Source organism: Grammomys surdaster, unplaced genomic scaffold, assembly GCF_004785775.1.
Source record: "Grammomys surdaster isolate TR1022 unplaced genomic scaffold, NIH_TR_1.0 126066, whole genome shotgun sequence".
NCBI classification, from domain to species: domain Eukaryota; kingdom Metazoa; phylum Chordata; class Mammalia; order Rodentia; family Muridae; genus Grammomys; species Grammomys surdaster.
Genome location: NW_021620876.1, coordinates 5,475,362 through 5,490,821, shown reverse-complemented (window position 1 = coordinate 5,490,821; position 15,460 = coordinate 5,475,362). Strand labels below are relative to the sequence as shown.

At 37.0% G+C, this 15,460-nt stretch overlaps 1 protein-coding gene across 1 annotated transcript in view; it reads right to left on the bottom strand.

Moving 5' to 3' along the window:
* Positions 1–12,089, bottom strand: part of LOC114610955 (T-cell receptor-associated transmembrane adapter 1) — a 34,056-nt gene extending 21,967 nt beyond the window's left edge. Inside the window, exons 1-2 of the mRNA XM_028755603.1 lie at positions 11,937–12,089; positions 1,070–1,180 (exon numbers count right to left, since the gene is read on the bottom strand). Of these exons, the coding sequence (XP_028611436.1) occupies positions 1,070–1,180; positions 11,937–11,973 (148 nt within the window). The 5' untranslated portion in view covers positions 11,974–12,089. The remainder of the gene's footprint in view (positions 1–1,069; positions 1,181–11,936) is intronic.
* Between the last annotated feature and the right edge of the window lie 3,371 nt (positions 12,090–15,460).

Below are 15,460 nucleotides of genomic sequence, written 5' to 3'. Positions count from 1 at the left end.
CTAGATATGAACAAATAAAATCTGATGCCTCAAGCACCAAAGATGAAAATTACAAAGCCTGTTTACATTGAGGTAGGAAAAATTAGTGTATGGCTATCCTGGGCGCTTGGCAACAATTTTGATATTGAATGGTTCTGTGACCTGAGCTATACCATCTATACCACTCACTCTCAGATACCTCCAAGCTTTCAAAATCTCCATGACAACAACTTCCTGTCCACACCTGATGCTGGGTTATCACCACGTAAGAAGCTCCTCCAAAGTGGATGGAGGACCCTCCCTGTACAACCTGATCAGCATTTACACTAGCTTCATGCAGGTTTTCTTAGACACGTGTTGTATGTTTAACTCCAGTGTGCTAACTTAGTTTTGTTCCTTTTCATGAGTTTTATCTTTTCTTTTTACAATTCTTCCCTCCCTATTTATAACTCCTGCTGCAATTTTTCTGCTCTTTGTATATGAAGGCACTTCCCAGAAATAGTTTAGCTTTGGTTCTTCTGTGCACTGATCCATGTAGTCAGTGTGCACACAGAGGTGTGTGCAGCTTGTGCACATTATAGCATTTTAATTATGACATATGTAGATAAAAGCCACCTGGCTAAAAGGGGGCAAAGCTAACAGTGGTAATGACACTCTGACAAGTTCTAGACCTGTGGTGTCATGACAGGACTGGGTTCAGTGTGTGGCTTTTCCAGTCAGTGCCAAGTCACATGGCTGGAGCCCCAGAGAACTGAATAACTTCAGTAGAGCCATAGGGTGCAGCTCTTCACTTTTGTCACTGTCTCAAAAGATGGCCATCCCCTGATTTGTTCATTTAGAGAAGCCCATTTAGCAGAATAACTCCTTTCAGCTGTCAATCCTGAGACAGTCATAAAGCTACATTGGGGAGCTTTGTCTCACATCTCCAAAGTGAATTCATGTTTAAATTAAGGGAGCCCTCAGGGTGAAAACAGATCTCTCACAGTTATAACAAGCCGTTAATGACATCTCATAACAGTTTCTACGCCTGAGGGTTGCCTGGGTCTGCATTTGAACAGGTATTATACAATGGTTTGCCAGAAGGTCTTACCTCGTCGCTGCTTCTCTACATAGTGGGAAATATTGAAGATCAACGATATAACCAGAGCCAAGCCCAAGAAGACTAGAAGTCCCCAGAGGAAGAAGGGGCATTCAGAGTTTCCTGGAAACAAAAGTAGATATGTCTGTGATACAATGGCTTACTAGACATCAGTTTTACTTCAGCTAAGGTTGTGATTCACACCACTGCATTTAGCTGAGGTGGCAATTCACACCAGTGAGTGCAAAACTCGAAAGGTTAAGGTACTAGAATTGCTAGGAGTCTGGGCAAGCCTGGACTATGTAGTAAGGGTTTTTCTCAAAATTATTAAGTAAATGAATTAATTTCCTTTACTCATAATGAATGATAAATCTGCCTGAAGATTAATATACATTGACAAGCTGATATTTGCAGCTTTCAAAGTGATGATAAGCCCTTGGGTTCAGAATGGTTAAAGCAAGCTTTTCATATTTTTAGTGTTAGTAAAACAAAAGATAAACTCAGTAATTAAAGGGTGACAAGTGCTGACTGATTATAAAAACTTAGTTCAAAATCAAGATTCTTCTGATCATCCCAGATCTTCATTTCATAGACTCTCCCTAGACTTTATTCTTCAGGCTAAAATGATTTCCCCCCAAAATCACTTGGTCCTTTTACCAGATTCCGATCTATAACACACTAGATATTGGAATGAAACTGTAATTCTGGAGTCATTGTAGCAGTTTTATTAGAATGGACCATAGGACATTTTTCTCATTCCACTGAGTGTCCCATTAATAGACAAAAGTGAGTTCACTGCTGTGAAGGTCTCTCTTTCCATTTTACTTCTGAGTGATAAAAGGAGTTAGGTTGCTTATTGCCAGCCAACTACTCCAGATGATTTACAGTTACCTCCACATTTTTATGAGCAGTGATGAAGACAGCAGACCAGAGTTGTCATATCTTGATAGTCATGCCAACATGACCCATGTTATATGCTGATCCCAGAAGAGTAACTTTCTGATCATCAGCAGTATCAATTAGCTATCTTCCCTATGTCAGCATTTATATCTGATACTAAAGAATCAAAGTTTTGAAATAAAACAAAACCAACCAAGTCATGTCTTTTAGAAACTCTTTTGTGGGGAACATAGACGTTGTGTACATAATGAGAACTGCAGGCTGTAAAAAGCTTGCAAGTGCAAGTAAGAGAGATCTTAGTCCTTCAGAGCCACTACTCTCTAACCATGAGACCAAGTCAGAGACCATTTTAGAACCTTTCTGAAAATTAAAATATAAGCTAAAAATATTTGCTTATTGCTAAACACAATAAAGTGTTAAAAAACTTTTGTAAAAATTAATTTATTTATTATCTTTTTGTTGTTGTTTTCAGTACATCCTGACCTCTCCTTTCTCCACTCCTCCCCCACTCCACCAGATCCATTCCTCCATTTCTATTCTGAAAAGAGCAGTCACATCTACCAGGGACATCCACCAAATATGGCAAAACAAGATATGGTAAGACAAGGCACAAACCCTCGTATCAAGGCTGGACAAGATGACCCAGTAGGAGGCAAAGAGTCCCCAAAACAGACAAAAGTGTCAGAGACACCCCTTCTCCCACTTGTAGGAATCTCACAAAAACACCAAGCTAACATGCAGGAGAAATTGGTTTAACTTCCTTCATCTACCTTTAAGTGTTTAATGAGAATGCAAGGTGTCAATAAAAACATCTTTGCTCCGCTACTGTTTTCTGCATCTCATACATGACATTTGCCTTTTGATTGTTTCTTTGACTTCGTATTGATGCTCAATAGCTTTTTAGTTGCCATCAGATGTTCCTGTGTTCAACTGGACATCATTGATCTTTACATAAACATGTTCAGACATAAGAAGATTTATATGCGCTGCATATGTGTTTATGATGTAGACATGCACATTCATATCCACATATAATTTACGTGTCATCTATTTGTGTTTGTGTGGTGCATGTGCATGTGTGTATGTGGGACACGGACTGACCCGAGTGGGTGTTGGGTATCTCACTCTGTGTCTCTCTGCCTTGTACCTTTTAGCCAGAGTGTCCTCACTGAATTTCTGAGCTAGGTTGGCAGCCAATAAGCTCCAGTGATCCTCCTGTCTCAACAATGCTGGCTTCACAGACTCACACAAGGCCACACCCAATGGCTTGGTTGTTGTCACTTCTTAAATGTGGGTTCTAGGAACAGAGCTCTGGAGTTCCTGTTTCCACTCTTACACATCGAACCCACTCTGTAGCAGCAATGATTGCATATTTATTTATGCACACACATAATATAATATATATGTGTATGGATATATACATGTATATTTAATTTAAGCTAGTTTAAATTTTATTTAAAGCCAGATATATGTCTATTCATTACTTGCTATTTAATTTAATACTTTTATTTTTTTTATTTTTATTTTTTTTAATTTTTTTATTGGATGTTTTATTTACATTTCATATGTTGTCCCCTTACCCCATCCCCCACCCACCCAGGAACCCCCAATCCCCTCACACCTCCTCCTTCTTCTTTGTGGATGTAACCTCTATCTACCTTATTCCTATATCTTTAGAACACCATAAACAACTGAGAATAGAGCTATTTCTGACTTCCTTTTGTAACAACATCTAATGTGTTCTTTATAAAATAATTTTCAAGAATTAATTAATTCTTGAATAATGATAACTTGAATAATGATAGTGATATAAGTGGGTTTTTTTTCCTTTAAGGGAATAGTAATGTTTCATAAAATGTAAAACAATAGAAGCCTTAATGATTTCCCTGCACAATAATCTTATTAAAAACACTCCATCAAGTATTATTAAGCATTCTATAACATAATAACTATCAACTATACCAAATATGCTTAGAAATTCTGCATGTCACATGATATTGCATACGTACATGAAACTGTTTATTTGATTACTTTCTTTCTTTTGTTTGTTGGGAAACAAACACGTAGCCCAGGCTGGCCTTGAATTCACTAGTGCTGGGATTACATTAATATGCTGCCATGGTCAGGATGTATTGATTTTTATATCGGTAACAGCTTGAAAAATAAAAACACAAGGAGCCTGGGGATACTGGTAAAGTACTGGCTGCTAAAACTACATACCCTCAATATTTTTAGGTTAAAAATTATGAAGAGAGATGACCAGATGAAAGTATATATAATATTGCTCAGTGAGTAAAAGCACTTGAGTCTCACCACCTTGAGGTAGACCCCTGGAGTCCAGATGGTGGAAGGAGAGAACCACATCCTGTAAGTTGTCTCCTTACTCCCATACACAAATAGATAAACATAATTTTAAAACATTTTTAAAGTATGGATACAGAATGCAAAAGACCTTTATATCTTAACACTCAAGGTTTTCAAACACAATACACCATCTTCTCAGGCCAGACTGATTCTGTTTCTGTGTGCTCAGTTGACCAGAGCTCTTTGTTTACTCAGTGACTGGAGCACTGCTGTTTCGGCGAATCCCACATTAGCCAACTATCCTGGCAGAAACATCATTTCACCATCTAGTCTGAATCCTGGATAAAATTGGTATTTTTCTCGTGTATGAATGCATGTTGTATACACATGGGTATAGATGTATATGCTGGTGTACATGCCCATGTCAGGCATGTAATGGCCAGAGGTTGACTTTAGCTGCCATTTTCTTGCTTGATCCACATTATTTTTTGGAGACTGGGTCTCTCAGTAAACTGAATTTCTCTGTTTTGGCTAACTGGCTGTTTAGCAAGCCGTTGGGTTCTGCTTCTCGCTCTATGACATAGCACTAGGGTTACAGATATAGAACCACCACACACAATGTTTACATAGATTCTGTGGATCAGGTCCTCATGTGTGACCAACATGTACTCTACCATCTGTGCCCTCTCCTCAGCCCTGAGATTTTCTTGTTGAATGCATGCATAGCCTATGACATAGGGTAACGTCTGTTCCTGTCTCTGCCCAAACATGAAGAGCATCAATTTTTATTCCTTATCACCAAATCTTTCTACAAAATTCTACTTCAGATTTTCTGCTTATCTTTTGGGATGCAGCTGCTGTAACCTCTCAGTCATATGTGATGCCCTAGTCACTAAGAAGTACTTACAGTTGTCAATAGATACCATTCCTTGTTAATGTTCTTATGTTTCTGTATAATTGTACTTTGCCTGAAATGCCTTTTTCTTAGGCAACTCAAAGAGACATTCTTCTCTTTGAGGCTTTCATTCATCTCTTTATACTTAGAAACCTTGTTAATCATTTGTATACTAATTTCACTACCAATCTAAACTGTGAGCCTTCTAAGGGCCAAACACTGTCTTTTTCATCTTTGTCTCCGTACCTCAATTTCCCCATTTGAAAAAGAAAATGAATAACAATGTTTTTTATTATGGGGTTTAGGTTATAACACGTGAGAATGTTTTCAGAACAATGTCACTAACAGCTCAATAAATGTTAGCTATAGATATTAGTATCCTTGTTACGTTATCACCTCACTGCTGGTAAGTATATTTTTATTTCTGTAACAAATTCAGGAGAACGTCATTTCTCATTAAGCACCATCAGCTCACTCAATAACTGGAAAATTGAATGGAGAAGGATAATTAATATAATGGCTCAGAACCAAAAGAAAGGTTCTGAACAAGTATGAGGTCTAGACATATCCATAACCAAGGAAGAGACGCCACAGATTCTCTTCTACTTATGTATAACTGTACTGAGAAGGCCCATTCTCCGAGCATCTGGGAAACAGACTTCTGTGCTAGAGACAGTGATGAATGAGGCCACTGTTGCTCTGGTAAAAGTGTTCATCAACAATACCCAGAACTAAAATTGTCTTTCTGTTCTGAATGTATAATTACCAAGAAATGTGGTGGTTATTTATTTGTTTCTCAGAAAACATGAAGCAAGCATTTAGTGCTGATGGATAGCCATCTGATCAAGCTGATTGATGTGTCCTCTATAAATATAAAGTCTATTTTCTTTTGGGAGATTGACTGATGCAAGAAAAGGTCTGGGAAAGGGACTTTGAAAACTCTTAACAGGAGGAGCTAGGCTATAAGGCCAGCTGCAAGGCCAGAAAAGGTCTCCTTGCCTAAGGCCAAGATGTTAAATCTTGAAGAGCTCCCTGCGAGTGGGAATGACCTGGTGAACAATCAGATTTGCTCTCTGTTCTTCCATTTTCATAATATGAACCTAAAACCCAAAGTGTTTTTCTTTAAGCTTCCACCATCCTATTGAACAAAAACCAGATGCTTCCTATGTGTTCATAACATAATTTGTCTTTCAGACTCTTCACGAAGCAGCTAAACTGATTGGTTTCTCCCAGAAAAAAGAGTAATCATCACAATCCAATTATTTCTTTACATATATCTACCGTTTTAAAAGCTTTACTCCTTTAGGATAGTAACAATCATGTAGTATACTGTCACTTCCTATAAATTCCCTCAGTACACATTTTAAAATTAAGTTATTGTAAACTTAACCCAAATGTTGTACTTTCTAAAAGTAAATATTTAATGGTTATATTGATAATTTACTTTTAGTGACGCTGAACTTGTTACTGAGCTTTAGAAATAATCCAACCTAGAAGTCATACACTTCTAGATCTATAAGAGGATTTGCGATCTTGACCATGTGCTAATCTCAAGTGATGTAAAATTGATTTTGGAAGTTAAGTTTGACTTTGAAAGCATCACTGGGAACAAAGAGGTGGAGTTCAGGTTGTAGTTAGTAAATATAATCTTGACTTTTCTGTGGCTCTTGTTACATTGGCCTGTTTTCCATATTCTCTGCCTTTTTTTATCAAGACAGAAAACAAGTTTAAAGAAAAAGAAACAACTGTATGAAACTCATCACCAAATTTATTAATTATAAAAATATTGTAGAACTATTTATGTAAGTTATCTCAAGTATAAGGAGTTCAAGAATGGCCATGCTGCACAGTATTGCTTTTCCTTACAGCTTTCTTTAAACAAATCTCCAGGCCTTTATTATAGTCATGTTGATGATCCTTTAATCTACCCTGATTTATGTGGTTACTTTTTTTTACTACTATATATTTCTAATACTCCTCTGTCAGTAGAGTATTAGAAACCAGGAAATTATAACGGACCCATGGCTCTCACTATTGATGAAAGACTGCTCAAACTAACCTTTCTACTACGTGTTTTGTCTTGTTGCTCATTCCCCACAGTTGCTATTATTTTGTATACAGTTATTAAGTTGCTATACTTTGAACAAATAAAAGAAAGCCGAATATAAGGAGCCACAGTTCAAAGGAGTAAGTCGAAAGCACTTATTTTTTTGTTATACTAAACATAGTTAAAAATTATCCTATCATTTGGACAAATTTATATTTCAAATAGAAGTTGCACTTTTTCCTTTTCAATCAAAAGGAAAAGTGAAATGTATGTTAGTCCATTAATTGCTACAGGAAGATAACTTTGTTCTCTGCTACAAATAAACAGCCCAAATACGAATACTATTCTATACTGAACGCTTTAAGGGAAATCCCGACAGTGTCCATGGACTATGTCAGTGGTACTAGGTAAGAACTTGGGACACCCTGTACGTATCCTCATGGGGCTGTGTGTGTTGCATTGTTTACAAAACAATGAATTTGTTTTACATGAGCAATTCTAGTCCTTGACAACACTAATGAACCTGTAACATCCTGGGAAGTTTAGACGTGCAAGTGGGGAGGTGGTCTGTGTGAGCTCGTCTCCCTCTGACTTTAGCATTTTGTTTCTATTTTTCAGAAACATTTCCCTTTGTCATGCGATCTGAATTTTATTTTCACTTGGAAGTCTTTACAACACCCTTAACTTCTTTTGCATCTTCTTGATTGACAGAAATGCCTGCTCTCCCTTTGAAACACACACACACACACACACACACACACAGAGGCAAAGAGCAGAGATTGTGTAACTAAACAGAAGAACTCAACAGATCCATATATGTGTGAAAACACACACACACACACACACATACACACACACACACACTGCCTTCTTTCTCCAGTAATTCTCCAGGAATTGCTGTGCAGTGTAAATATCTCCCCATTTTTCTGAGTTTCTATGAGTGCAGAGTGCATCCTCTTGTACCCAACAAGATTTGCTCAACAAGGGCATGTTTTAGTAGCATTATTAATTAATTGTACTTTCATTTATATAGATTTTTTTTTTACTCAAAAATAACTACACAATCAGAATTTGGCCACTTACATCATTAAGAAGGCAGGGGTTTCAGGTAATCATTTGTGAGGCAATAGCAAATAGGAAAAAAAATTATATGCACTTCTATCTAGTTTTCAATCACTAAGGGCTAATAATGGTGGGTTTAGTTGTAAGATCTTTGACTACCATAAAGCCAACAGGTATCAGCAGGCAGTATATATGGAGTTCATAATTGCATAATTGTTCTGGAAAGAGATCTGGCTAAGTAAATGTAGTGCTTTTCTATTAGCAGACTTTATTAGTGTAGAAACCTTCTCTTAAAAAATTAATAATAAAAAGAAGAAAACATAATGCTTTATGGATTTCAGACTTCAGACTGTTCTTAACTAGGACAAGTGTCTTGGTTTACTAGATATAGCCATTCTCTGTGGTGCCTTCCTTGGCTTATAAACTCTATTCAGACATCCATTCCACAATTGTGTATATTTGTTTGAAGCATTAAAATGTTTTGAAAGAAAAATTATTTGATACTACAATCTCAATGTATCTACTCATGAAGGGAAAGTTGTGTTGAACACAGCATATTTTTATTTGGGGATTATAGCATGCTAGCACTATTTCCATATCCGAAACTGTCACCACCTGGGCCCATTATCACCAACAAAAGGTATGAGAATCATAGATGATAGCCTAAAGGGAACTTTCCTTGTAGTTCCAGGTTTCAAGTAAATAATTTGTTTTTAATACAAAACTTGAAACCCTATCAACCTTAAAATGAGTGCCTGTCATGAGTAGAGGGTATCTGAGATATGAATGGTATAAATCCCAGAGTGCTGGGAGAGAAGCAAAATAGCAATACAAAATTTGATGTGTCTATTTCCACACAACATGAGAAGGAGAACAAGATCAGGCCTTCGGAAGTTGTATAACTTCCCCCATGCAAATCACTGATCCTCAGTAAGCCAATAGTCAAACTGGAGTGTCCAACTTCATCCTTGTGACATGTGGCTCATCTCTTTCTAAAGAAACTAGATTCCCATTAATCAATATTTAAATTAATTGAAAAATATGTCTAGAAGGTAGATGGTGGATTTTAAGAGAGCATTCTACAGATTTATCTAATGCGAGATTCATTTGTTGCTTTTACAATTAAACATTATTTGAGATTGGTAAACTCCGTAGATGCTGTTGGGGTTGAAAGGCTGCCCAAATCTCCACTATAGGAAAGCTGCTGCTCATCCGTGCTTCGTTACTTCACCTTGTACAGAAACTGTGTCTCTTTTAGAGAAGTAACCAGGAGGGACTGTGGAGATAAACATGGGAACCTTTCAGCCCATAAAACACTGGAGTTAAAAGTTTTTTAAAGGCCTATTCTATTTTCTTTAAATTTAGGGAATGCTGTTATGAATAAGTAAAATTTAAAATGCATGGGACATTGTGCAATGATGACATATGTTACTAACTATTAACTTGTACACATGTTTTTCATGACTGTGACCTTTAAGTGATGGTGTGCTTTTTCCTTTGATTAGCTCATCTTACATTTACTCCCAGATATTACTTAAATTGCATGGTAAACACTGTCTCTGCATCTTTAGAGGAATGTTTGAGTGTAAGAGGCCATTCATAACTAGTCAACTCTCATTCCGAAAGAGTCTGACTCTGTTCATAAGGTACCTGAAGCTCCAGTGAGCAAAGACAGTGAGAGCCTTATAAAGCAAATAACGAAACACAACGTGTTAGCTAGCTGGTGAACCATTGTTCATTAAAGGAATTGCCAAAGGAATGGATTTCTCCACTTGATCCAGTTAATACTCCTTTAGTGTGAATGGGGAAGCATGGCCTCTGCTATCAGATTAGCATGTTTATTTCACCTGTTTCAACATGGAAAATGTTATTATCAGATTATTTTTGTTCATATTAAATTTTGAGTGATGGGGATCATTTTGGCTTTCAAGATCTAGGAGGCCTTAATAATAAACACTTTGATCTCTGTTATGGGGAAATCCTCATTGGCAAGGATAGCACTCGTGCCCCGTGCTCAAGTGTGCTGTGAAGGATATGCATCCTATCTCATCTTGTTTAGAACTATTAAGTTTCAGAGAGAGTTGAATAGCACATTCATTGCCTTTGAACTTCCCCTTCCCAAGCTCCCATTAGCAGCACAGGCAGAGTACTGCTATGTCCGTTTCTTACATGATCCTAGCAGAATTAGAACTATTCTATTTATTTTTGCTCTCATACAAACTGGGGAAGAGAACACGGGTTTGAACATCATGTGGCAGCTTACATTCCTGTGCTTTATTCAAACAAATGATTTTTTTAAACCCTTCAGGCAAACTTTTGGGAAGCCAACTCTTAGAAATTATAATGTATGACACCTTTTTCTCTACTACTGGCCAATATTTATTGCTATTAAGTATGCCAGTTCCATAACAATTAGGCAAAAGATATGATCAGACAAGGTCCAAACCACAGTAACAAACAGCTTAAAAGCCCAAGCAGAATGCTTGGTGTTTAAGCTCATTGTAACCAAAGGGATGCATATAAAGCAGTTGAGTATGTTGTTCTCATGAAGATTCTTAAATGAGATTAGCTATTAAAAAGAAGCAGTCTAGAATGTGAAAGAATTACCATCTTCATTGGAGATGCAGCAATTTAGCAACAATGAGACTTGAAATAACCACATATCTCATTCAGTAAATTCAATTCTAGAAATAATTTTTGAAAACTAACCCTCAATACACAAAGGCCTTAGAGTCGTTCATTTTCCTGCCATTTAAAAACATACATATAAAATGCTAGATACAACAGAAGTGTCTAGCAATAAATGAATGAATGGACAAATTCTAATTAGTGTGATGAATGTTGTTCTGTGAGTTTCTTTAATGAAGAAGGGAATTATTTTGTTGCAGATCTGGTCCCAAAGATGGATATATGATTTAATGACTGTTATTGTAGTTTGAAAAGGTAAATTGTGTGGAAGGCATAGAAAACTTTAAGAAAATTCAACTTAATATTTTTCATTTTAACATAATTAAATGTCTGTTTGCAAGATGTTTTTCTACCGCACAATGTCTTTTAATCTACTATGCATTTTTTCTCTCATAAAAATATTTGTTAAAGAAATAAAAAGTCCATCAAGAATACAGGAGGAATGAATGACAGACGTGGGTTTATAGTTGCAAATTAATCTGAGCTCTCATCACGATCTGTCTCACCGTGGGATTTCCACTGGCCTTTTCAATCTTTCATTTCCCTGACTATTGGCAATTTCATCAAATCCTGGGAGAAACTATAATGTCTAATTGCTAGACAATTGCAATCAATTACTCCTATCCCATTATCTATTTAAGCCAAGTAAAGAGAAATACACATGGTCAACAAAAGATTCTGTAAAAACAACAGATTTGCAAATGGCACAATTACCAATGGACATTTATCAATAGCTGTGATAGTTTTATGTTCAGGAGACACTGCCCCTACACTTTTTCTTTCAGAGCAAATAATCAATATCCCCATCAATACAATTTAAACCACTTTCCAATCGTATGAAACATCATTGTACAATATTTTTTAAATACTATGTTAACCAGTTTACTTCCCCACAAGTAACTGTCTCATTAATACTTTGAAATTACTAAATGAACTGTTAGACATAGTAGTGAAAGACAAAAAGAATTCAGAATGCCACTCACCTGACATGCTTCCCTTTTTAGAAGCCCCTGTGTGCATCCATGAAAGAGATCGGTCACCTAAGAATTCTCCTACCAACTTTTTTCCTTAAATACCGTTGCTCTGTTACATTACAAACAGCACAGCACCAACATATATCTTTACCAGTACTCAGGTTTTTTTTCTCCTCTGTTTCTTCAACTCTTTTGTGTGTACTTTGTTCAGTTATAAACAGGAAATGTGGTGATAGAGGCTTCTAGAGTTTAGGTCTGTAACGAGTAGACTTACATAGTTGTGAAACGTGGGAAGAAAAATCCCCTGAGCTTCTGTATGCCAAAAGGTGAATTTTTATCACTACCCAAGTCTGACTTAAAAACAAAGAATCAAAGCGAATGTGTGAATGAATGAAGGTCAAATCCACTCTATGTCTTGAGAAAAATACAGGAGTCTCCTCATATCTGAGTTCCCCTGAGAACAAAATAAAATCTATCAAACTGATGAGCCAAAGAGTAAGCAAGCCCCAGTGTGTGTTCAGTAGCACACTCTATCCTTTGGCATAATGAGTAGAAGGGAATTATCAAATCCTAAGTGCTTACTGGGTAATAGATGCCTGTCACGTGGATATCATCATACCAGGAGACCTGGTGCCTGTGGTACCCACTAGCCATCACAGTAGCCAGCATGAGTCACTCTGTGTAAGCCACAGTCAACAGGAAAACAAGCTCTACCATCATCCCGGCCTCAGTATCTGAATTTCTTAAACAACTGTATGTAACCGTGCTATGCAGCAGGAGTTAAATGCACTTGTGTATAATTCGTGGAATCAGAATTTTTGACATGGAGCAGCCCTGGCTATTTTGTTATCTTTCTTATATGAGATTGTTAAGGTAGAAAAATGGGAAGCTTTATTTTAAGTGACTTTCTTTATTAATATATTTATTATCTAACATGGTTTCTCCCGTTTTAAAAAAGCGATATAATTGACATAGTATACACACATTATTTATGGGATATGGTATAATTAGGTACACATATGCATAATGATAAAATCCAGATATTGGCTTTCCTCTCTCCTAGCATTTATGATTTCTGTGTGGTAGAATGTGGACTTGTCCAGATATTTTTAAATACATCATAAATTGTTAGAGAATGTTATCATGCTGCTGTGATTAATTAATTATCTTGCTTCCGATTATCTAGTCATACTATGTCTCCTCCCCTTCCTGGCCTCCAGTGACCCCTAACCCCTCAAGTAACCTAACAATTGATAGGGAAGTATGTAAATTTGTCTTTGTGTGACTGCATTATTTATGTCAGTATGATACCTTTCAATCCAATCTGTGTTGCCAAAGAAGCTATTTCATTTCTCTTTTATAAAGTAACACTGCTTTGTTCACAGACAGCATGCTCATTCTCTTTTAATTGCTGAGATAATATTTAATTTAGTATATATCACACCCCCATATGTGCTGAGTTGTTTCTGGACTTAGTGATGAATTCCATATTTTTGGTAATTTGAATAGCAGTTCTCTGGAAGATGTTTTTGAGAAACTCAGACATATGAGATAGAGTTAATCTAATTAACCACTACACCTTTAGAGCCTAGGCTTACTGCTCTACCCATTTTAGGTTTCAATAAATATTAGCACGCTGTGGAAAACATAACCATGGGGTGGTGCCGTCTGAAGCATCTTTGCTCCTCTATAGACCATAACTCCATAGGAACCAAAGTGCAGTGCTCATGGCTGTTGCACCGTAGGATGGAGTTGGCTAACTACTAGGGACTTTTCTTTCACTTGATTTCCTTTCCCCCAGAATATATGAATAATTGAACCAATCTTAGTAAAAAATACTAAAAGATTCTCTACTCTAATCCTTAAAAGCACTTTAAAAGTATGTTCCAGGGCCACCAAGATGGCTCAGCGTGCCCATTCTGAGTTGTCCACATAGACCCACAGTGGAAGGAGAACTGATTCTCAGTATTTTAGTCCCTTGACCTACACACACACATCCCACAGCTCACCCCACACAAAATAACAATCAAACATGTGTGTGTGTGTGTGTGTGTGTGCATATGAATGTTTTACAGAATACTTGGCTTTAAGAAGCTTTTAGTGTTAGGGTCTCGAGGCAGAAGGAAGGGTACCTTGGCTTACTGGAGTCAAGGAGTTCCAAAAAAGTCACACTGTGCAACAGGCTGTATACAAGAGATTTATCGGGGGCACTATTTCTTCATCATCCACCATCAGGATGACATGATCTGTGGAGCAGACCTGGCTGACCACACACTAATACTTCAGGAAAATAATAGTATTTGGTTCATATAGAGTCCAGAAAGCAAGGTAGAATTAGGTTTCATTCTAGAATTAGAGAGAACATTGGGATGCACAGAGATGGATTCTTGACATGTCAGTTTGAAAAGAGAGGATGCCATTGTGGGATGTCATTGAGGAGTTGGTCCTTAAGGAAGGTAACTGGCAAGAAAGATTGAAGCTATGGGTCCAAGGAGAAACAACACAGATTAACCAAACAAGCATTTATATGTGATTGATACAAGTGACATTGGAAAAGGTTTCCGAGTTGAAAGTTTGGGTGCAAACACCGCCTCACCGAAAAAAACATTCCAGAAGAGAGAGAGAGAGAGAGAGAGAGAGAGAGAGAGAGAGAGAGAGAGAGAGAGAGAGAGAGAGAGAGAGAAAGAGAGATGCTCACACCATGAGCCATCCAAGAATCTCAATTCCAGAAACAACAGTGTTCAGGCTTTGACTCTACAGGTCAATGGCCTGAATGACTTGGGCAAAAATGCAATAATTCTGTTGCTGGCACTAGATGCACAAAACAACTAGAAGACACCTCAACCAAACTCACCGGTAGCTGTGGCTGCCCTAGAGCTTCCCAGGCTCAAGTTGTGACTTTACATCAGACTTTATAAGTATAAATAGAACTGAAAACTAGGAGCACAGAACACAGGCAAATGCATTGTGGTTCAATAAGAGGATCATGTAATGCCTTAAAAAAGTAAAATATGTATCCTAAATTCATGACTGAGACCTCGGATATATATATATATATATATATATATATATATGCTAAAATTTTTGCTTCACAGTTCCTAATCATGGGTTACAGAGCACGCTCATGGAAGCAGGAGGGAGGGGGGATGGGACAGGGGGTTTGTGGACGGGAAACTGGGAAGGGGGAGAACATTAGAAATGTAAATAAATAAAACAATCAAAATAATATCCTTGAAATGTGATCTTCATTACAATGTTCTCCATCTATGCTATAGGAAAATATAACAACATTGAACAAAATACAGGGAAAGTCTACAAGTATGGAGGAGAGAGCGCCACTTTTTTTTTTTAATATCCAGGAAAATAAATAGCTTTTTATTAAAAGATGGATGGGTAATGAAGACATTACTGGAATACAGAAACATCATAGATATATGTATGCCATGAAATATATTAGTGAGTATAGTCATATTTGAATAATAGTTTTATGAGCTATGCTCAAATAATAAATAAACATGAGGACTCTGCACTAC